This window comes from Rhinatrema bivittatum, chromosome 11, assembly GCF_901001135.1.
Source record: "Rhinatrema bivittatum chromosome 11, aRhiBiv1.1, whole genome shotgun sequence".
NCBI lineage: Eukaryota > Metazoa > Chordata > Amphibia > Gymnophiona > Rhinatrematidae > Rhinatrema > Rhinatrema bivittatum.
In genome coordinates, this window is record NC_042625.1 from 60935975 (window position 1) to 60958424 (window position 22450).

A 22450-nucleotide genomic window follows, 5' to 3' on the forward strand; every position below is an offset into this window, starting at 1 on the left:
TTCGAGGGCTAACCTATGCATAATTCAGCAGCTCATGTATAGTCAGGTGAATGCATAATTAAGGCTTTTAATTAGCAGACCTTCCCACGCTTTTACTAGTCCTTTGTCTCTTCTCCAGGTTCAACAAGCAGTCAATTCTGATGGAAGACAGTTGTTCACATTTGACAGAGCTCTGATAAACTATGATCCTAGATGGACATTAGAAGTCATAAAAAGATGTCTCAATATTATTGAAGGTCCAATTTCCACACCAGCCCACCTGTGCTGATGTTTCTTTTGGCCCCATTTTGGTGCCAGCTTGTCTAGCAAGGCAATAAACCTTTCAGGCTTGTTGTGTACACAGCACTACATTTGGCTGCCCATGGCAGAACAAGCCCTGTCTATTTTCTCTGCATTTAGCTATGCATAGCTCGACTAGGCCAATGTCCATGTTTACTGACGTCAGAGATTCCATCTTAGCTACTTGTCCTTGTTAGAAAGAACTGGGATATTTCCTACACCACTGTCCTCCATTATCAAAGGAAAACTCTGCAGGGAGTTTCTCTTTGAACATAAGCTTGCAAGTCTGTGGGTACAAAGTATCCACAGACCTGCAAGTTGCCCAAGGAGACTAAAAATTACCTTCTTTGGGGCCTACCTACTAAGCTGCAACACTTCGCAGGTAAATGCTTTGCAGGGTTTACTAAACTGTGAAGCCCGAGTATCACGATTTAATATATGCCATGGAGTTTTTACTTGTGTTGTTACGGCCAGGAATTTCACACACTCCTTGTCGTGGCTGTAATAATTGTCATCTGTGAGTTGTCCTGTAAATGAGTGTCCTAATATCTGCAGAGTCAAATTCAGGCTGATGACAAAGAAAGCAGGAAACCTAGGCGTCTTTCGCCTCTGCCTTTCACTTTCCCTTTGATTGAGCCTCAAGTTCTAGTGGCTAGCATGGCATAAGAAACAGAGGTGTAACCCCCGGGAGAATGAATCTTGGAATCAGAGCGAGGGACTGGAACACACCAGGAATCCAGGCAGGAGCATTGAATATCAAATTAGGAGATGAATCACTTCTTGGTCTTTTGGCTAAGATCAAGTGTAGTATCTGTTCTTATCAGTTTAAAATTTGGAGATGAAAAAGTCTTCTAGATTAATGTTGCCAACTGGCTCCAGATTTCAGGACAGGTTGATCTTGTCCTGGTCTTACCCACTGCATGAATGGAAATTGTACTTGTGCTTTTCTTAAGGCATACATAAGTCAGAATTACAAATCCCTGCATGCAGTTGAGTAAAACCAGAACTGGATCAACCTGTCATGAAAATCTGGAGCCAGTTGGCAACCTTATTCTAGGTATAGGAATGGAGTCAGAGTATGACCAGAAGGTAGGACCAAGCTCTGGCAACTGACTGATGAGACTGCCTCAGTATAAGTACAAGTCTATTCAGAACATAAGAAATTGCCATACTGGGTCAGTCCAAGGGTCCATCATGCCCAGCATCCTGTTTCCAACAGTGGCCAATCCAGGCTACAAGTACCTGGCAAGTACCCAAAAACTAAGTATATCCCATGCTGCTGATGCTAGTAATAGCAGTGGCTATTTTCTAAGTCAGCTTGATTGATAGCAGGTAATGGACTTCTCCAAGAACTTCTCCAAACCTTTTTTAAGCCCAGCTGCAGTAACCACATCCCCTGGCAACAAATTCCACAGTTTAATTGTGTGTTGAGTGAAAAAGAATTTTCTCCGATTAATTTAAAAAAAAAAAATGGCTGCCAGGCTAGGAGGACTGGATAGATAGTCCAGGCAATTTGCAACCCCACCTGCGGATTTGAGGTGAATTCATCAACTGATCCTTACAGTACCTGCCCCCTTCAAAGATGACCTCCAGGTAGCTCCTTCTGTTGCTTTGCAAGCAATTTCATTAAAAAATGAAGTGCACATAAGTCAGATGCAGCAATCCAAGATATTTCTTTGGGGCTAAATCCCTTCCAGTGGACCAAATTCTGTATTCTGTTATAGCAGAGTCTAGAATCTCCTGAACCTCAAATTTAGGTTGGACATCAAACAGAACCAGATCTGGAGTCAATCTTTGTCTATTGAAAGGATCTGTTGTGGCTTTCTTTAACAAGGAGACATGAATTGAGGATGGTATCTTAATAGTATTGGGAAGCTGAAGGTGAATGATTACTGGGTTGGTTTTCTCAATAATGGCTTGTGGCCGAATATACTTGGGACAAAGCTTAGCATGGGGAGCTGCAGATGTAGTTTCTTTGTAAACAGCCAGACCTAATCACCGACGTGAAATTGGGGTTCTTATCTACAATGAAGATTAGTGAATTTCTTCTGCTGGGTCACGATTTTCTCCAAATTATTGTGCGCTTTTACACACATTTTCTGTAAGTGTCACACTAAGTCATCAGCTGCAGGAATTTTAGTAGCTGGAGCAGCAGGAGTTAAACAGGGTATCAGCCTGTGAAGAATGATTAACCCCTCATAGATTTGCTATCATTATTGTGGTGAACAAACAGCCCAAGGGAGCAATATGGCCCAATCATTCTAATGAGCAGAGTTACAACATTTATTTATTTATTTAAAGGGACTTTTATACCGATATTAGTCGAAACATCATATCGGTTTACATCGAACTATAGGAAGGAAATTACAAAAGAGAGGGGAGGGGGTACAATGAAACCAATAGGAGAGCAAGGAAAGCGCAGGAACAAATCAACAGGCGAACTTGAGAACCTAGAGGACAAAAGCAGTGTCAGTTCAAAACATTATAACATTACAATTCACTGGGGTGGTTAGGGCTTTGGGGGCAGGCTTGTTGGAAAAGCCAAGTCTTTAGTTGGGATCTTAATTTTATAATGCATGGCTCTAGCCTGAGGTGGGTCGGGAGTGACATCTAAGGAATTAATATTTAAGGAACTACTCAAGATCTTGGGTAATCCTCTTCATAAGGTCATTTGTCTGGAGATGGTATCCTGACAAAAATTGCAAATTGATACCCACATCTTTACAGAAGACCCTCCCGAATCTGGCAATGAATTGGAGACCTCAATATGATACAATAGTAATCAGGATTCCATGTAAATGGACCAACTTCATAAATAAGATGATGGCCAGTTGAGGGGCCAAAGGCAGTTTAGAAATGGGAATGAAGTAGAACGATCCTCTACCACAAAGGTGGCAGTATAATCAGTGGAAATTGGATGGTTCATGATGAAGTCTGCGGAGAGGTGAGTCAATGGTACAAAAGGAATCCTAAGCAGGTGCAATTCACCTGAAGGTTTAACATGAGGTACCTTGTTTCTAGCGCATACTGGACAGATTGAGAAACAAGTCTTAAAATCTTTACACAGGGAAGGCCACTAAAAAAACCCTGGAAATCTGTTCAAAATGTTCCTAATTCCTGGCTGTCTGGAGAGTTTGGAACCAGTTCCCATTTGAAAACATCTGGGCAGCAAGTGTCTGGAACAAAAGTATGCCCAATAGGAACTCCCTAAAGAAGGTTCCTAGATTGAAGATTCAGATGGATTTTCTCAATCAAATCACTCTTGACTATGTTTACGATGATCCTGGAGACAAGAAAATGGGATCTTTATCGTGAGGTACAGGAGTCTCCTCAAAGGAAAACTATTCTGAAAATGCATCGGCCTTAACATTCTTCAAGTCGGGACAAAAGGAGATGATAAACTGAAAATGCGCAAAGAGCATAGCTCATCGGACTTGATGTAGCCCATCGGACTTGATGAGAGTTCAGACATTTCACAGTCTCAATGTAAAGTGCATTTTTGTTATGCATAAGGATTGTAATCTGAAAGTTGGATCCTTCCAGTAGGTGTCTGCACTTTTCCATCGGACTTGATGTAGCCCATCGGACTTGATGAGAGTTCAGACATTTCACAGTCTCAATGTAAAGTGCATTTTTGTTATGCATAAGGATTGTAATCTGAAAGTTGGATCCTTCCAGTAGGTGTCTTGCACTTTTGGCAAAATGTCCTTGGTTTCCCCCATCATTTATTTATTTATTTATTTATTTATTTATTTATTTATTTAATAGCTTTTATATACCGACGAACGTTGGGAACATCTCGTCGGTTTACAGAGAACAGAACTGAGCAACAGGCTTTACAATTATCGCATAATTATATAAGGAACAGTAAAAACATACAAATAACAGAGTAGATTATACAAGAAATAATTAACTAAGTGGGATGCATGATTGAGGTTATCTATCTAAACGGGGGGGGGGGCAAAGAAATTCTGATAAATAGGAAGGATATCAACATTTGTAGGCGGCATATATACACGTGTTTGGGAATAAAATGTTCTTATGTACAATATACAATATGCTGTCCTGGTAATTTCACTTTAAGGGGTGCAGGGGAGATGGGAGAGTGTTAGGTGAGGTGGAAAGGGGGTGGATAGGAGGTGGTTGCAGTCTGCAGGACAGAAATTTCAGGAAAGGTAAGCACATGGGTGGAGCCGAGAATCTGAATTAGGTCTTTGAGACAAGACTGCACCTGCGCCAACCTTGGAGGCATCTACTTCTAAAACGGAAAACTTGGATGGATCAGGGCGATGCAGCATTGGAGCTGATGCAAAGAACTGCCTCAGCTCTTTGTAGGCCCACTGGGATTCCAAGAATTATTTGGCATGCCCTTACTCATAAGGGCAGTAAGTGGAGTCACTACTTTGGAGAAGTTTTGAATGAAATGTTAGTAATAGCAAAACCCAAAAAGCTCTGGAGTGCCTTGAGACCCAATGCTATTGACCAATTAAGTACTGTAGTTACCTTTATTGTGTCCAACTCAAAACCTTGAGCCAAGATTACATATCCCAAGAAGTGGACTCGATTCTGTTCAAATACACACTTCTCAAACTTGATGAAAAGATGGTGCAGGTGACAATGAGAGAGGACCTCTACTACATGCTGCCTATAGGTGGCCAGGTCTGGGGAGAAGATCGACAATGTAGACTACATATTGAGAGAGGGAGTCTAAAAAAAAAAATACATTGACAAAGGTTTGGAATACAGCAGAAGTGTTACAAAGTCCAAAGGGCATGACTGTGTATACAGTCATGCCCTTTGGACAGTGCATAATCCTGGTATTGAAGGCAGTCTTCCCTGTTGGATCTGGTTGAGGTTATAGGAACTCCACAAATCCGGCTTGGTAAAAATCTGGACACCCTGAAGTTTGAGAGGGTTCAGGGATTAGCGGCAGGTTAATCTATAAGGTGCTACCCGCCTCTTGTCATTTCGGCAGGGGATAACAATCCTTAACTGTGATCTTACTGAGACCCTGGTAATCAATACATGGTTTTTCTTTTGTATGAAAAAGAATCATATGCCAGCAGGGGACTTTGATGGTCAAATGAAGTCCTGACCCATAGTTTTCTGAATATATTCAATCATGGCCTTAGTTTCTGGACCTGATAAGGAGTACATCTGGTCACATGGTAGCATGGTTCCCGGAAGCATTTCAATAGCCCGATCATATACCTCTGTTGCTTTGGGAGTATTTCCACTTGTTTAAAAGCATCTGCAAAAGCATGGTACTGATTGGAAGGCCCAGGGATATTTCCACTACATTGGCCATGAGAGTGGAAGCTATAGACCTCTGGTCTGGAACACAAAAAAAGAAGTAAGAAGGAGTCCAAGAGACAGTCTGCCCTGCATGCCAGTCAATGAGTGAGTTATGTAACTGAAGCCATGATAACCTCAGAAGAACTCTACAGCAAGGCAATTCAAGGATTCAGAAGAAAATGGTTTCAGAATGCCATGCACCCATTAGAAGATTCAAGTGCACTGTGACTCAGTGCCTCTCCTTAGTTCAAGGGCTGACCATCAATGGCAACAACTGAGACCAGGGCAGGATTGGGTCAGATAGAAATTCCATGGAGGTGGACAAAATCCAGACTAATAAAATTGCCTGCTGCCCTGGAGTCGATAAGGGCAAGGGTCTCCACTGATCCTGATGGCCAGTACAAGGAAACTGAGATTGAGAGACATTGGACCACATTATTGAGAATCAAAACAAAGTCCAGAGGAATCTGCCCCTGTGAGGCAAGAGATGAATGTTCACTAGATCTGGATTCACGTGAACAATTTCTGACCAAGTGTCCAGGATCAGCACAATAGAAGCAAAGCCCCAGCCTCTTCCTGTGATCTTTCTCAGTTTAGAAAAGGCAAGTGCTAATACAACCCAGTTCCATAGGCTCCTTGAGTGGCGGAACAAGGTTGGTCCATGGGACTTCATGTAGCATATGGCTCTTGGCAGAAGGCTAGAGCTCTGATTTTCGTTCATGAATATGGGCATCCATGTGTAGACATAAGAACATCAAGGCATTCAGCGCTAAAGGCAGCTCCCGGCAGGTCAGTTCATTCTTGATCTGAGCTGCTAATCTATTCCAGAAAACCATAACAAGGGCCTCATTATTCCAGCTTGTCTCTACTGTGACCATGTAGAACTCCACAGCATACTACCCCAGAGTATGGGTCCATGCAAAGAAGGGAGGTAGAAACTGAAATCAAGTGGCCTGGATCATCAAAAATGCATTTAAATGCTGTGACTAAAGCTTCACAATCTGATTTTGAGGGGTCCTGTTTTTCCCAGAGTAGGGAGGCCTAGGTTAGAGTGATATTTGTACCACTTGACTTATGACCAGCAAAATGGGAAGCCTGCAGAGTAAAGATTATACAGTACTGATTCAGAAAGCCCTGGCAGGCTTCTGGATCTCCAGAACAGCGCAGGGGGATTTCCACCTGGAGCTCCTTATGTGTACCCTCTACAGCTGCTAGAGGGGTGTAGGAGTGGAAGGAGGCGCTTGCTGAGACTGAATCTCCCAGGGGTTTTGAGCAAGTGCATTAACTTGCTTCTGTAGGCTTACTAGGCATTGGTTCAGTTTTCCCAGGAGCTTGGCTGCCCAGGGTAAACTTATGGCCAGCTTGGTGAGGTCTATACTGGCCACAGCTTGATGTGACAGTTGTCATCTGTGAGTTGCCTCAGGAATGAGTGGCCTAATATCTGGAGAGGTGAATCCAGGCTGATGACAGAGAAAACAGGGAACTTGTGTGTCTTCTGCCTATGCCATCCAGCTTCCCCTCAAGTTGAGCCCTCAGATTCCAGTGACTGGCATGGCATGAGAAACGGGGGTAACCCTCGATATCAGCAAGGATTATGAAGCTTGGAATCAGAACGAGGGACTGGAGCACACCAGGAATCCAGGAAGGAGAAAAGGCAGGAGTGTTGAATATAAAATCAACGACAAAGAAGGGTTCTGGATACAGGAACAGAGCCAGAGTATGAGGACCTACAAGCTGGAGAACTCAACAACAGATCCTTACAGTGGCAGTATGCAATGATTTATTTTATTTATTTAACAGTTTTATATTTCGAAGTTCTGGTAACAGAGTTACTAATCACTTCGGTTTACATTACAACAGTTAAATGACAGTATATAGAATAATGTCTTACAATGAACAAGGTGAATTGAAACTTGGAAGAAATAAATAATATCTTACAATGAACAAGGAGAATACAATTTAAATGCAAAATATTTTGAGTATCAGTGAGTATAATCGCTGGGATTGACTTTGTGGGGCCTGAAGTCGACAAACATGATGTTCACAAACTAGAGTTATTGGGTTAAGAGAATGCTTGTTTGAATAACCAGGTCTTAAGTCTTTTTTTTAAAGGTGGGTGTCGATTGTTCAAGCCTGAGGTCTGGTGGGAGTGAGTTCCAAAGTTTAGGGCCAGCGGTGGAAAGAGCTCTTCTACTTAGTGATGTTTTGAGAGGATGGGCCTGTAGCGTGCCTCTCTGAGCTAGTCTCGTCAGTCGGGAGGTAGTGTGAGGCTGTAAAGGGATCGTGAGGTCAATTGGGGTGGTGTTATTGATGACTTTGTGGATGATTGATAGGGTTTTGTAAAGGATTCTATATTTGATTGGGAGCCAGTGAAGGTTCTTTAAAATGGGGGTTATGTGGTCCCTTTTGTTAGATTTAGTTAGAATCCTCGCAGTGGCATTTTGTAACATTTGTAACGGTTTCAAAGTGTTTGCGGGTAGACCAAGCAGCAAAGAGTTGCAGTAATCTATTTTCGAGAATATGATTACTTGTAGTACATATCTGAAATCTTGGAAGTATAGGAGGGGTCTTAGCCTCTTTAAAACTTGGAGTTTAAAGAAACATTCTTTTAAAGTGTTATTGATGAAACTTTTGTAGTTCAGCAGATTATCCATGGTGACCCCAAGATTTCTGACCTGGAGGGAAAAGGCTGGAGGAGATAATGTGAATGCGTTGGATAAAGTGTAGTTGCCATCTGGAGTGATGAGAAGGAACTCAGTCTTGTTGGAGTTGAGTATCAAATTAAGATTTGCTAGGATTTGCTGTCGTTCCATTCCTGGGTTGCCTTCTTTTAAAAGAGCCACAAAGCCCATGACACTTCCACCCCCCCCCCCCACCCCACCCATGCCAAAATCCCTGGGGTTCTAGTTGCACCTTCCCTCTACTGCACCTCCACCTGGGCTATTAAAAAAAAAAATACGGTAAATAAAACACCTTTAAGCCCTGTCCTCTCTGTGACCAAAATGCCTCTCACATCACAGACATCTCCCCCAGCTTACTGTTAACCTCCTAGGGATCTTGATGCACTCCTGCCATGCCAGTGCCATTTTTCAAAATGGAGTTGGCCAAACTTAGGTGCTCCTTTATTGTAACACATCTTGGTTTTCTGTAGACCATGATGGTGATAACCAGGGCCAGGAAACAAAGAACACTGACACTACCTCCAGATGTGCTTTGGAGTTCTTCATTAGAAAAATGTTACCCTCATGCTCATCCCTGCAGTATTCCAGGCATGCACCACCTTTCAGTAAAATATTTAAATGTTTAATATTGTAACTCCCATCATGCATTATTGCCTTCTTTTCTTATTTGCATGAATTGAGGGGATTGTTCTGGTGTCTTAGTAACAAACGAGTGTGAATTACAAAGTGCATGGGGGGAGGTGGGGGACAAATGAGACTTTTATTTAAACATAAATCAAAATCGGTCACAATTTATCATTAGGGGGAGAACAAATCGGTGGGGGTAACCTTTGTTGCTGCATTAGGAATGTTTTTTGTTTGTCAACATTTAGAATTGGCAGTTCCTCGCTTTCCCTAAGTACTTGATCATCCATATTAAAGAGTGACTGACAGCAGTCACTCTGATGATTGCATATCCTATCAAAATGGTACAACCCCTATAACTCTTTCTATGAACATGCCCAGGCATGTCTGTCTTTCTATTAATGTAGCATTTGCTCTAGAAGCTCATGGGCCCAGAGATGATATAGCACAGGAATGTTGGGATTTTTCTTGGAAGTCCCTATTGCAAAAAAAAAAAAAAGCATCTTCATAAGATGGGCTTTAACAAACAAGTCCTGTATACTAGTCATGCAGACCTGTTTGAGCTTAGATGCCATTCAGATAGACTTATCAAAGGGTTGCAGGTCATAAAAGATGGTCTGAGCCAGTCCTGATTGTGCCTCTTTGCATCTGTAGATTTATAGTGCCAGTTTGTCCAGACTTTCGAAAATCTATATTCCTAGGACGAGTGGATTTTCTCAGCTGGCAAGATGGCCCTGGGAGCAGGAGGTAGCAGTAGAAGTGTCTTCAGCCCCTATTGGAGCTCAGAAAAAGGCGATGGTGGGCCCAGGAAAAGGAGGAAACAACTTTGGTCCCGAATGGGGCTTTGGAGGGTGAGGAAGAGGTTTCTTCGGCCCTGATTGTGACCTGAGAGACAGCAGCAAGGCTGCAAGAAAGAGAGAGAAGGAGGCTGTATCAAGAATAGGTGAGTAGAGGAAAGTGAGAGCAACAGGGCTGAAGTGAGGGTGGGGATGGGAGACAGAGGACAGTGAAAAAGCTGTAGGGGAGAGAGGAAGAAAGTGAGAGGGCTTGGGAAGAGGGAGAGAGGAGAGTAAGAGGGCTGGAGAGATTAGAAAAGGAGAGAAAGTACTGCACTGGGTGAGGGAGGGGAGATATAGGTCTACATGAGCTTGGGGTAGAGAGAGGGGGTGGTGAGTGGAGAGAGAAGAGTGCTAAATGGGAGAGGGCTGCACAGGATTGAAGTGAAGGTGTAAACTTACTAAGGAGGAAATGCACTCTCATACTTGAGTTACTCCCTCTTTAAAGCAAATTATTGTGAGAGCAAAAGCATGTGGTGAGTGCATTTCATCCCTGGTGAGTAAATCCTTGGGGAATTTTTAAATCCCTTATTTTTTAAATCCCTTATTTTCCTTATTTACAAACTCATAAGTGCAATGGGATAAAACCAGGACTGACTCAGTCTGCCCTAAATAAGTTGGTAATGTACCTGCTTACTCCAGTGCAGTATTACATACTTGTTTATTGTTTGACTGAATTCACTATTGTACTTCTGTTGTTCTGTTCTACACATGACTGTTACAGAAACAAAAAGGGTCTTCTGAGCAAGGCAATAAAACACTTGACTGACTGATGCTTTCATAATGTTCTGCGTTTGAGAATATTTATTAATAGTTCCTATTGAATTCCTCTTCCACCCTCCTTATCTCCATTATTTTGTTTTCCCCTACCCACCATTTGAATCTCTAAATTATTCAGCTCCACACTGCTGTTTTTACACCTTCTAACGACAATGTGTTATAGTTTTAAAGTTATTGTATTGATAGTATCATGACCCCTCCAGCATAAGTGTTCTCCTTAAGATATCTTTATGAATATAGTTGCCTAAGTAACTCTTATACTCCCTGTTCTCACATACATATATATCTCTTGTATTTTATTGTATAGTTCTATTTATTACAATTATATCTTCTGTATATTTGTTTTCCACATTGTTCTACTGTTCTTTGTAAGGGGCTTTGCCCATAAGTTATTAGTTGTATGTAAACCGATACGATGTGCAAACGGCTATCGGTATAGAAGAAACCTCAAATAAATAAAATAAATAAATAAATAAGTATTGTAATATTGGTTTCACCAGAGATGTGCTAAAGATTTAGGTCTCAGACCCATATGTCTCCTCCCACCCCATGATTTTAATAATTAAAGAACTGATCACAAATCCCCTCCCTCTGAGAATGAACCAGTAAAAACACACAATTGGTCTTCATGAGGCCAATATTCAAATACCCAGTAAACAGATACCTTATTGGGCTAACTTTAGCCAGATAGGTTATCTGTATATCCCTGGTTAAAGTTATCTGGCTAACTTAATCTGGCTAACTTAACTGGCTTAAAAAAAAATTTTGCAGGTCTAGTGCCCTAACACTGACCCTTCCCTGAACCTGCAGTCTCACCTCTCCAAAACCCCTCCATCTCCAGAAAAAAAAAAATAAAAGGGCTGAAGCTGGCCTCTGCCACCACCCCTGCTTCTGGGTCAAGCCAAATAAATATTGCCTCCAGGGGCCTCCCTTCCTTTCCCCTCTACCTCTGACCCCAGTCCTAACTCTCCCAGTATCTTTACTCACAAAGTTCCTCAGCCCAGGCCACGGTAACAGACTACCATGACCAGGGCCTGATGCTTCTGCTGTCACTAGGGGGACTATTCCTGTATTTTCCAGGAACACTTAGCGTTCATTTAGTAGTCTCTTTGGATATATAATCATCGGTCTCAAAAACAAAATTAAAAATGTGCACTTATCTTTAGAAAGCAACAGCTAGAATATTCATATTCAATATATGCTTAGAGTCAATGAAAACATTATTTTGTTTAAACCCAAAAGACGCCCAACACACTGTGCGTTTCGGTTCTTCAACAGGGACATCGGGTTAGTAAGTTCATAGCGTTTCAGTATTCATAACCGCCACAACTGGCGATCATTCAAACGTCGTATCTCATCAACAAAAACAGCAACGAGCCTCAGTAATGGCGACACAAATTCCCTTCACTTACAGGCAGATTGTGAAGTAAAAAAACGGGCAGAGTATATTTTTATAGGAATCTATTATCATAACAAGTGCAAGCAGCCTTAAACATGGCTAAAGCACTCACGAGTATAATCATTTTTATTTTATTAGACATTTTATATACTGTCGTTCCATGTATAGATCACAGTGGTTTACAAAGTGACATTCATAGTTATAACAACAAATAAACAGTGATTGGTTACAGAGGTGGTATTCATAGACATGCGATATTTATCAAGTGAAAATATCTAGTTCATATTAATAATTAATCTGGTATTTAGGTAAAGGGTATGGAAAATTACAATGCAATGACAGTTTTCACATCTTAATCAGAGGATTGTTTTGAATCGTATAGCAGTTTTATATATGTTTTGTGTGCAGAAAATTCTAATATTGTAAAATCACCTGCTTTTGTATACTCATAAACGGTGAATTACTAAGAAACCAATTAATCTGAACCCCCAAGACTTACACATTGTAGAATTGATCTAAAACTCAATCATGGCAAAAAAGAGTAAATGGACTTAATGCTTCAAAGTAACTGTGAATGTCTTCTAAGGAATGAGAAGATCCTGTCCAATGTGCCACCAAAGGGGCTTCCAATAGAAGAAATCAAAACTCCCTTTAGTGGTACCCTGGAAAGCATTTTCTCATATGATTATACTCCTGAGTGCTTTAGCTATGATTATGGCTGTTTACACACTTTATGATACCAGATTCCTATAAAAGTATGCTCTGCCTGTTTTGTTTTGGGTTTTTTATTATATTTTGGGAGAGTTTATAGTTAATACCTTAGATTGTTAAGTAACATAAAATATTGCAAAAACACACTCGGAACCTATATAGCAATCCTGTTATATCTTAACAGTATTAATTGTCAGGGTTCAAACAGCAACAACCCCTACTTATGAAAGGGCAACACTGCAAATATTGGTAGTGGGCACTAGAACACCAGTATACCTACTTTTGGGAAAACGGAACAAGTATACTTTCTTACATTGAAACTGTTCACTGGCAGAATACCTCATCTTGATCACAGATGCAAAACACAAAAGGAATCTCAACAGATACAGACAGAGTGACCATTAGAAACAGAAATATGCAGATGAAAATTGAAATGGAAACCCCCAGAAACCAAACTGTAAACAGTAAAACACTGGAAAAATAGCACAAGTCATGCATTCTTCATTTACTAAACAAAATATAAATATATAGGACATGCATATTCCCATAGCTAACACATTTAAGACACTAAACTGAAAATAAAATGCTTTTTTCCTACCTTTGTGGTCTGGACATTGTATTTTTCTAATCACATTGGTCCCAATCTCTCTTTTTGGCTTTCCTTGGTCTTTCTTCTCCTAACTGCTTTTCCAGGGTGTCCTTTCAATTTTCTGTTTCTTTTCTCTCCTGTCTTCTTTTCATACTCTTCATCTGTCTCTGCCATTGATCTTTCTCTTTCAGCTCTTTTCTACATTTCTCTACCTTACTATCCACTCATTTAAATTCCAACCTTCTCCACCTTTTTAACCCTTCAGTCTTTAGTCTTCTACTTTTCACTTCTCACCTACCTATCAGCTTCTCTTCATCTCACTGCTTTCTCAGCCCCTCTCTCACACACTCCCCAGCTCTGGCATTCTCCCCTTTCTTTCTTGCTTTCCATACTCCCCCCATTTCCACCATCTTTATTCACACCCTTATCTACTTTCCACTGCTTCTCATCTGCTCATCCACCCCAGTTCATTCCATGTCTCTCTTCACCTCCCCTGCTTCTTGTCTTTGTCTTCTGTCTCTTGCTCAGTACCCAGCCTCTCATTACCCATCTTTCACTGCCTTCCCAGCTCTATTTTCACTCTCTTACCCCCTTCACATTCCCATCCCTTTCCACTGCCTCTCATCCCTTCCTCAGCAACCCCTAGTCACATACCCCCTCCACAGTTCTCCAGGTTCTTCACACCACCTCTCAACCCCTCCCCACCATTTAGCCCTCATTCTCTTTAACCTCTTCAAGCTCCATCTCAAACCTCTCACTCACTCATATCCTCCCACACCATCTAACACACTTCCACTCAAGCACCTAATTGCCAACTTCTCACTGTACCTTCCCAATCCACACTCAGTCTGCTATCTCTCTCTCTCTCTGCCCCACCCTATGTTTTGTATCCTGGAGCCCCGCTCCATGTCATGGTGCCAGCAGAGTCTGCATTTATAACCAGGCCACTCTCTAGCTGTCAGCACCTCCTCTTCCTCCTGCATAGTTTAGTGGCCAATTGTTTGAACCGCATGGCACTCTATATCTGCGGAGCCCCAAGTAGTTCAAACAGTTGGTCATTGAACTGTGCTGGAGGAAGAGGGGTGTGCTGACAACTGGAAAGTTATAAGCATGCACTGCTAGTGCATTGGGAGTGGGGGAAGAGGGGGTGAGAGGCTGTAATAGTTGAGGGATGGGGACTCGGGACCCTAAAAAATAGAGCACTTGGCCATACGTGCCCAGAACTAGTGACACTTCTGGATTTCTGTTCATTTTGAGAACCATGTCACAAAGCTAAACTCTTCTGAGAAGTTAAGAATATAAATTTATACTATAATGATTATACTTTATTTTATTTCTTTAAAGTGTTTTCTATTCCGCCTGTAGCGACCAGAATAAGTTACTGGATTTTAAATCTGATCGGAATGTGAAGACTACATTGAAACTTACCTATAACAACCCTGACATAAGTACAATGAAGGTTTACTCTTAATTGCAAAAAAGTGAAACGAGCGAAAGAATTAACAGTTAGATATGTCTAGCAAGCATACAAGTCCTAGCAGAAATGTAGGCACATACTTAGCTGAGTCTATCTGTCATGCTGTGTACTCTAAGTGTTGACCGGGTCAGCACGGTGGACAGGTGGCCATGAAGCACCATCCAGAAAGACCACAAGGACCTAAAAGTCCAGATGTTCAGGAAACAACCATAATTGATCATGAGAGGGAAGGAGTTCTGGGTATAAACTCAAAAGGGGCTCTTGCATGCTTAGCTGCCCAGGAGAGTGGAGTATAATGGAGGAAAATGGAAAAAAAAAAAACCTGTCTTGGTTAAGGAGTGACATCCTACTGGCAGTCGCTCTGTGTGGCTGGCAGTTGGCAAATAGCCTTGGAGGTGTGGACAGGAATAACTGGGCATACTGGATGAACCAGATGGTCTTTTTCTGTCAACATCTACCATGTTACTATGTACCATTAGCTTATAAAATCACCCTGGATATTTTCTCTGGTCTGATGTTTTATTTTCTACAGCTGTCTTCTTTTAGGATTATAATATAGCCAGTTATCTATTCATGCATTGCTTTCTGCAATTTTGTTGTATATTGACAGAGTATTTTCTTTTTCTTTGTTACCCAATGGATCCAGCTGTGGCAGACTTGCAGAGGATGTTCCCAACACCCCCCTCTTTGGAGCAGCACCCAGCCTTCTCCCCAGTGATGAGTTACAAGGACGGAATCAGCTCTGAGACAGCTCCAACCCTTGGCATGATGGAGAGTCCTATGATCAGCATGGCCAGCACTCAAATCATGGAGTTTAAAATGGAGGTGGAGGATGGACTATGCAGCCCCAAACCGGAGGAGATCAAGGTAAGAACGACAATCACCTTTCTCTTCCCATGACTCAGAAATAAAGCAGATAATTTATAGTGCAACTAAGCATTACCAATGTAAAATTAATTCTTTAAAGATAAGCAGTTCACAGTAGTATAACACGTGGATTACGTGACCATGCTTGATGCCAACCATACATCTGTTCTACAGCTTTCTGGAAAGGCTTAAAGGCCTTTACCACACATGTGCAGGATTTCCCATGCTGCTGAAGTTCCATGCCTCTCCTCAGATGCAAAATATTTTGGCAGCAGGCAGGGCTGTCAGCACCTCCCAACCCCTACCGACATCGTTTCTTCCACCTACTGCTTCAAAAATGTTTTGCCAGGTGGAGGTGCCAACCCCTACCCCCAGCATTCTACCTCCCATCTGTCCAGAGTCAAACTAATGTGCAGCTGTGCTGCCATCCTTCCCTCCCACCTACTGTCCATAGTCAAAATAATATGTGGTGCCAAAACCACTGCCCCCCGCCCCCCAAATTTCTCAAAAGCTTCCCAGAAAATCCCTAAGCCTAGATGAGAAAGCACAAATTTGTGCTCTCCCAGTTAGACATCCAGCTTTGCTCTGACATCCTAAAGTTTTATAGCATGACTAATAGTAAAAACCTCGTCCAAGGATAGGGAAATACTGTAAAGAGTAGGAAAGAGCGTAATTGAGATGTGTGGTAGGAGAAAGTGCACGCTGACCTCGGGTGTACTGTACGGTGGTAGAGAGGATTGACTATTCAGAGAGAGGGGTGAAACTCAATTTTCATATGTGGTGGTAGAGAGTGGATTAGACAGTACAGAGAGAGTGGGGCACAGCTGAAAAGTGCAAAGAAAGAGAGGGGCAGAGCTCAATTCCCATACAGAGAAGAGGGGTGGAGCTGGAGAGTGCGGGAAGGGAGAAGAGTGGAGCTTAGTTTGCATACCAGTTATACAGATGTGGGGCCACTTTCTTCTTTTATTATAGCTATATGTTAATTTAATTGATCTAAATGTATTTTAATTATTATGTTTTGTTGTTTTTATCTTCTTTATGGACCATTTAGACAATCATGCAGCTTAAACATTGAAATAATTACACTAGCAACATTGCTGTCAGTCCATTGCTGAAAACCTAACTGGGAAGATGTAAACCTGTGTACCCCTGGCTAAGCTTAAGGGGGAGGTGCTTCTAAAGAGTGAGGGGGTGAGATTGGGGTAAGGGGAGGGTTGACATCATGTGTTAATTCAACTTCAGGCAGTTAGGAGGGGAGGTGCGCAAGGGGTCTGGCAGCTTCTCCCTGGAAAAATATTTTGAAATGGAAGGTGGGAGGATCTATAGTGGTGGCTGGCACACACCCTCAGTTTAACATTTTAATACAAACTGGAGCCAGATGGGATTAGTTTTTTACCTATTTATGCTAGTTTGTCATGTTTTTATAGACTTCATTTTCTGTTAATAATCATATGTTTATTGAATTATGTTTTATTTTTCATCTTAATTAGAATTTATTTTATTTATGTATTCAAACTTCTATTCCGCTACTTCCTCAGTGTTCAAAGCGGATTATATGGCACATACACAATTATTTAAACAGAACACTAAAAACATAAACAATGATGCAGTACACTAAATTACAAAGAAGTTGTTCATTTCAGAAGACATAGATCAAACAGAAAATACCTGAGTAAATAATCTTGCCTTCAGTTGTTTCCTAAAGCACAAATGGTAACACACATCATGGAGCTTTAAAGGAAGGGAATTCCACAAATCAAAAGCAGCAATACTAAAAACTTTTTTCTTTGTTTCTTGCAAGCAGTACTGACTTAAAGAATTATGTATGTTATATTTTGTAACCACCTGGATAACATGTTTTTTACAGGCAGCTTATAAAATTTTAATAAATGAAAATGAAATGATGCTACCGGGTGGCTGTCAGCCCCACAGCTTTACTTTTAAATGCCACAGGGACTGAGGGAAGGCATCCCAGCTATGTTAGGTGGCAGATTTAGCTTAGGGAAGCCATTTTCATTCTAATTTTAGGCACTAAGTTTAGCTGACCAGATTTAGAAGGTTAATCAGCTTAACTAAAATTTGTGCACCTAAGTTAGTCACTGAGTCTTTTAAAGAACATCTGCCTGAAAGATTTTAAGGAAGTTTATAAGCAGAATATGGTCAGTGGTATTGAAGGCAGCACTCATATCAAGTAGTTTTAGTGCAGAAGGGAAAGAATCTTTAGAAAAATAATTCAAATTATCTAATAAAGAAACTAGTTCTGTCGTAGTACTATGACTAATTCTGAACCCAACTTGTCTCTGATCTAATATAGTCATATCCTTGATGAACTCATGTACTTGATATTCAACCACATGCTCATTAAGTTTGGCTAGCAGTAAAATATTAGAGTCCAGCCTGAAGTTTGAAGATTCTCAAAGTCCAGATGTGACTTTTTAAAAACAAGACATATCCCAACTTGTATCAAGGAAATAGGGAAATGGCCTTCAGTAAGGGATATATTAATGTTCTGAACAATCCAATTTGCAAGACCATCCTTCACTTTTTTTAATCACCCATGTAGGGCATGGATCCAGTGAGCAAGAGGTGAGTCAAATTCTTCCAATGTAATATCACTGAATTTCTGCATTTTCCTTATTAAAAGGGCTGAAAATAGGAAGTTTCTCATTGATAAACTTTCTTTGGCCTCACAGGACTTTTCATACGTGCACAGAGTACCCATGCTGCAGCCAGTCATAGGATGCTCTATGTTTGCTCCTCTGAAGATGCTACCAAGCCAGTGTCTGCTGTCTCTGAAGATACCAGAAACCTGCATATACAGGCCTTCATGGGCTGTCCCTCCAAAGATAGAACAGCTCTCCATGCCACCTGCTCCCCCCTTCATCCGAGATGGCTACATGTAAGTATAGGATTGATTGGAACTAAAGAAAGCCATGCTTGTAATGAGGCTATGTGCACCCATGATGCATTTACAATGAAGCTGGTCAATAATTAGCTCTCAGCATAGAATTCTGCTTTAGCTTCTGACTCTGGTTCCTACCCCTCTATTAGAGCATAGTACAGCTGTCTCACAGCAGAGGGACAGAATAATCATAGGTTGCATTAGTACTTTAGCTATACAAGGGAATTGATATGAATAAAAACAGGAAAAACACAAAGAACCTGTGCCAGACATAGTGGTTTCCAAATATAAATCAGGTGTGAAGGAATAAGGGGAGAGAGATTTGACAGGACACATCAAAGAAGGTCTCGGAGCTGGAGAATTTAGTTGTCTAGCTCCTTCATAAATGCTTACAGCAAAATTAAATTTTAACCAAGAGCACCAGTGTAGAAAGTATGTAATAAAGAAAGGAATCAATAACCAAAGATAAAGAACCTAGTGTCAACCCATACCTGGTTTCAATAGCTCTATCTTCCTGAAACATAACATGACAAGGAAGGTACGCACAGACTTCTCACTCTTGCTAAACCTCTCTTTCACTTGTCAGCAGGTCAGCAAGCAGCTGAAGAAGAGGAGATAGGTTTAGAATGCATCCAGCTTTAAAGAGTAAAAAAGACAAATCAGGTCTAGTCATCTTTAAATACTCAAGTCAAGTTATAAAGAAATAAATGTGTAGAGCTTAATGATCATGCCTTTGCCTTGGAATGAGATTTTGCTAAATAATCAGTTCTATTTGTATCACTGTCCATTTTGTAGGAATGTTCTTTTTGTGACTGTGATTTAATGGTGGATGACTCAAAAAAATTCCTATACATAATTTAATACATAATTTTGAGTTTTTAGCTTGCCTTCCAAATAATGTTGAGAATGGCTTATAGCATTATTAGTAATGCAAGTACAAACATTCTCTATCATATAGAGTTTACAATCTAATGGGGTACTTGAGGCAATGCAAGATGAATTGAATTGACCAGGGTTGCAAGGCATGCCAATGGGGGAAGTGGAATTTGAACCCTGGTTTCTCTAGTTCACAGCCCATTGCTATAACTAGTAGACCAACCTTTCTCACTGGATCCTACTGTCCTATATAAATCAATAATTTCCAGTAGGTTGCTACCCCTGGTTATCTTTAAAAAGAGGCATCCACAAAGATGATAATGTGAAAAGATAAAAGGGAAAATGTGATAATGACAAATAGGTCCAGTTCCCTTTCAGATCAGTTATAGGCATATGTGTGCCGTCTTGGCTGGTAAAACAGTACGACTGAGCAAAACACGTTCAAGATCATTTTTTGTCTCTGGGCTTATATTGTGGAATTAATTGCCCTCGGTCTATGTTCAGTTAATGATTTTGTTTAGAAAGCAGATGAAGGCAGGCATACGAACTGGAGTGACAAATATTTGATATCTGGCACCATTGCTAAGATGAACAGTTTTTTTTATGTGTATGATTTATTTATTGATTTTAATTTTTTACTTTATATATTTAAATTGTTTAGATTTTTATTGTGCACAATTATATATTATAATCTGCTTTGCACATTTTATTGTAATAAGCAAAATATAAACATTTTAAATACATAAATAGTGATCACATAAGATTTAATACTTCACCTACTATTTTATCTGTCCCAATCTTTAACACATACATAGAGATCTGTTACCAATAGATAATGGATATAAAATCCATGTACAAAGCAGAGCCCCATATTCATTGGGCTTTGGGTATGTTTACAATTAACATCAGGGCCAATGCTAGCTTTTTTTTTTTTTTTTTGCGCTGCCCTGTACAAACAATTACTTTGCGCCCCCCACCACCCCACCCAGTACATTCAGTCTTTGTCCCAGACCAACAAAAAGAAAGCCCAGCTCCCTCCAGCCAGGGCCGGTGGGACATATTAGGTGGACTAGGTGGCAGGGCACCGGAATGGGGTGGACGGTGTAGGTCTACTTGAGGGTGCCAAGTTTGAAAAAAGGAGTCATGCAGTGTGATGCAGAGGTAGGTGAGAATTGGGGAAATCTAGGAGAGAGCGAGAGAGAGATCACCGCCTAGGGTTGCTGGAGTTCCTTGAACCGGCACTGCCTCCAGCAAAACAAACTTTAAAAACTTTCACCTCCCCTAACCCCCAAAGGCTTCATCCCCAGTCCCAGAATCCATAGCCAGTGCAAGGGTATTAGGTGCCCTAGATGAACCTTATAGCCTTACACAACACCTCCCCCTACCCTGGCCCTTTCCACTACACAGTTATGAATTATGCATTTATAATATTTTACATGAAAAATATTAATATTAAAGTACAGTATTCTGAAGTAAAAATATCTCTTACATTATATTATATTGAATTTACGTGCACTGCTGTGATGCCAACCAGAAATCCCTGCAAAAAAGACACTTGGAACCAATATGGTATTAGGCCTATTGTCACAGCAGAGTGTGGAATGGTGAGCAAACATACTATAAATCAATCAGGTGTGTTGCAAAATAGGTTCCAGTGGTCCATAAAGAGAAACCCAGAACAAGCAATTAAATAGGACATCTCAATGAAGATTTCGGCACCTTGGAATTATTGAATTTCTCCTGTTTAATTGCTTATTCTGGGTTTCTCTTTATGGACCATGGTAACCTATTTTGCAATACACTTGTTGGATTGATTAGACTTATTGTAACATGTGTTAGGTGTGGACTTGACCCTTTGAAAACCCTAATACACATCCTGTTAGGAGAATACCTCACCTTGGTCATATATGCAGAACATAAACAGACCCTCACCAAATACAGAATAGAGCAACTATAAAGTAGAAATACAAACATGCAGACAAAAGCTGAACTGGAAATTGCAAGAAGCCAGACTCTCTATGCAGTGCAACAATGAATAAACAGAACCATCACCATTCCTCAAATATCAAACAAAATCTAGAAATATAATAAATATATAATCATAATAGTAAAAACATAATAATTCAAAAACATCTGAAGAATAAAAGATCAATAAAATATTTCAAACAGCAGACATCAAATAACACATGAAAAATAAAAGTAAAAAGGATAAAAAATATTCACACTCTCCATATCTAGGAACTTTTGATTTCCAGTCACCTTGAGATTGTCATGAATTATTGAGAATGGGGTGCACAAACTTTCTCTTCTTTTTCTTATATACAGTATATCTATACGTACACACACAAGCTCACACACATACATGCTCCTTCTCTCACACACATCCAGGCGTCTCCAGTTCTTCATTGGTTGAGATTCACCAACAGCCGCGGGCCTTCCTCTTCATTTCAGCCGCTAACAGGTTAGGATCCACCTGTAGCTCCATTCTATCACACACCTTCACAACCCAGGCAGGCTCCAATTTGCTCACTCTCTCTCTCACTCTCCCTGCTCCTGGGTGTGCCACCCTTTGCAATTGCACAGTTTGCACACCCGGTTGCACCAGGCCTGATTAACATAGACACCTAGAATATGACAGCTGATTAGTCTGTCCAGTTTTATTCAGGGTACAGTGCCATGAATCCCATTTCCTCATGACATAACATACATGTGCCAGTTGAGGAAAATTTGAAGTTGCATGTGTCAGTGCTGGCCCGCCACAGGAACACCCTTGCCCTGCCCCTTTTCCATCTACTTTTTTGGGGCGCGCATTCCTCAATGTACGCGTGCCCTTCCCGGCTATTTAAAATTCACATAGCTCCATGCAGCCCATTACACATGTATGTGGCCATTTTTGCATGTTCAAGGCTTTTAAAATCTTCCTCTGTATGTGTGAAGTAAAAAACTGGTTTCGTATTGTGACAGTAACTTTTATGCTGGCAGGCGGGTGCACATGTGCGTGCGTTTGTTGACCCGCGCCCAGGGATGCAGCCATTTTAAAACATAGACGTGTATATCTGCACATGTTATAAAAGAGGCTGACCACATACACGTGCACACAATTTTAAGTGATGCGCACAAATATGCTGCTTGTA

General features: G+C 40.9%; 1 protein-coding gene and 1 non-coding gene across 3 annotated transcripts in view; both read left to right on the forward strand.

Moving 5' to 3' along the window:
• The window catches only part of MED13L (mediator complex subunit 13L), a 667498-nt gene that overhangs the window by 526436 nt on the left and 118612 nt on the right, over positions 1-22450 (forward strand). For both annotated transcript variants that reach the window (XM_029619261.1, XM_029619262.1), the window contains 2 exons: positions 15318-15538; positions 18232-18437. In XM_029619261.1, coding sequence (XP_029475121.1) covers positions 15318-15538; positions 18232-18437 — 427 coding nt within the window. The remainder of the gene's footprint in view (positions 1-15317; positions 15539-18231; positions 18438-22450) is intronic.
• Positions 1052-1242, forward strand: LOC115073568. The gene has a single exon (XR_003852053.1). It is a non-coding gene; the product is annotated as a U2 spliceosomal RNA (small nuclear RNA).